This window comes from Carlito syrichta, unplaced genomic scaffold (assembly GCF_000164805.1).
Source record: "Carlito syrichta isolate Samal-C Ts95f unplaced genomic scaffold, Tarsius_syrichta-2.0.1 Scaffold313357, whole genome shotgun sequence".
Classification (NCBI taxonomy): Eukaryota; Metazoa; Chordata; class Mammalia; order Primates; family Tarsiidae; genus Carlito; species Carlito syrichta.
In genome coordinates, this window is record NW_007257453.1 from 1 (window position 1) to 951 (window position 951).

The 951-nt window shown below is 48.4% G+C and overlaps 1 protein-coding gene across 1 annotated transcript in view; it reads right to left on the bottom strand.

Moving 5' to 3' along the window:
- Positions 1–818: 818 nt before the first annotated feature.
- Positions 819–951, bottom strand: part of LOC103272880 (glutamine-dependent NAD(+) synthetase-like) — a gene marked incomplete at both ends in the record, with an annotated part of 18,752 nt that continues 18,619 nt past the window's right edge. The window contains 1 exon segment of the mRNA XM_021718718.1: positions 819–948. Coding sequence (XP_021574393.1) covers positions 819–948 — 130 coding nt within the window.

Sequence of the window (951 nt, forward strand, 5' to 3'; positions counted from 1 at the left end):
ACCGAGCCCTGCTTGGAGAACTCTTAAAATGTGTACACAAATTTTTGGCACCCCTGGTATTCATACCACGGAACACTATTCAGCCTTAAAAAAGGTAACCCTGTAATTTGCAACAGTGTGGACACCATGTCAAGAGAACAAGCCAGGCACAGACAGACCCACACCGCGTGCTCCCACGCATCTGTGGAATCTGAAGAAGCTGATGTCAGGACAGCAGAGAGCGGCATGGAGGTCACCTGGGACAGGGGAGGTGGGTCTAAGGACAGACAACTTCTGTCATATTTGAGGAACAAGTTCGACTGATCGAGCATACGTCACGGTGATGGCAGTTACAGGCAAGAGGATTGCCTGAGCCGACGTGTTCAAGACCAGCCTGGGCAACTTGGCTAGACTTCGTCTCGACAATAAGCCAAAAAATTAGCCAGGACAGTGACGCGTGCCTGTGGTCCCAGCTACTTGGAAGGCTGAGGCAGAAAGATTGCCTGAGTGCAGCAGGTTGAGGCCGCGGTGGCCATGAGCGTGCCCCCACACTCCAGCCTGGGGGACAGAGTGAGACTCTGACTCAAAAAAAAAAAAAGTAAAAACACACATGCAACACTTGAAACAAGAACTTTAAGCTCAAAAAACTTTAAGCAAACAACTTTAAAATTTTAAAAAACAACTCTTTAAACTTTCCCTTTGCAGAAATGAAGACAGAAAAAAAAATGCCACCGCACCTATAGAGAAGCTTTTCTGTCCTCGAGGATCTAAGTGGATGTTTTGATGTTTCCTCTACGAATATTTAAGGTAAGAGGCAAACCCATTTCAGCGTGACTCACCTGCCTGTCTATCCACCGGAACTGCCAAGGCCAGCGGGTGTTGTACAGAAAAGGCCGAAGGTCAAACCTGTTGTCATCGGGGCTGTAGTTCTCAGCGTGGTACGCGGGCGTGAGTGTGGTCATCTTGTGTCTG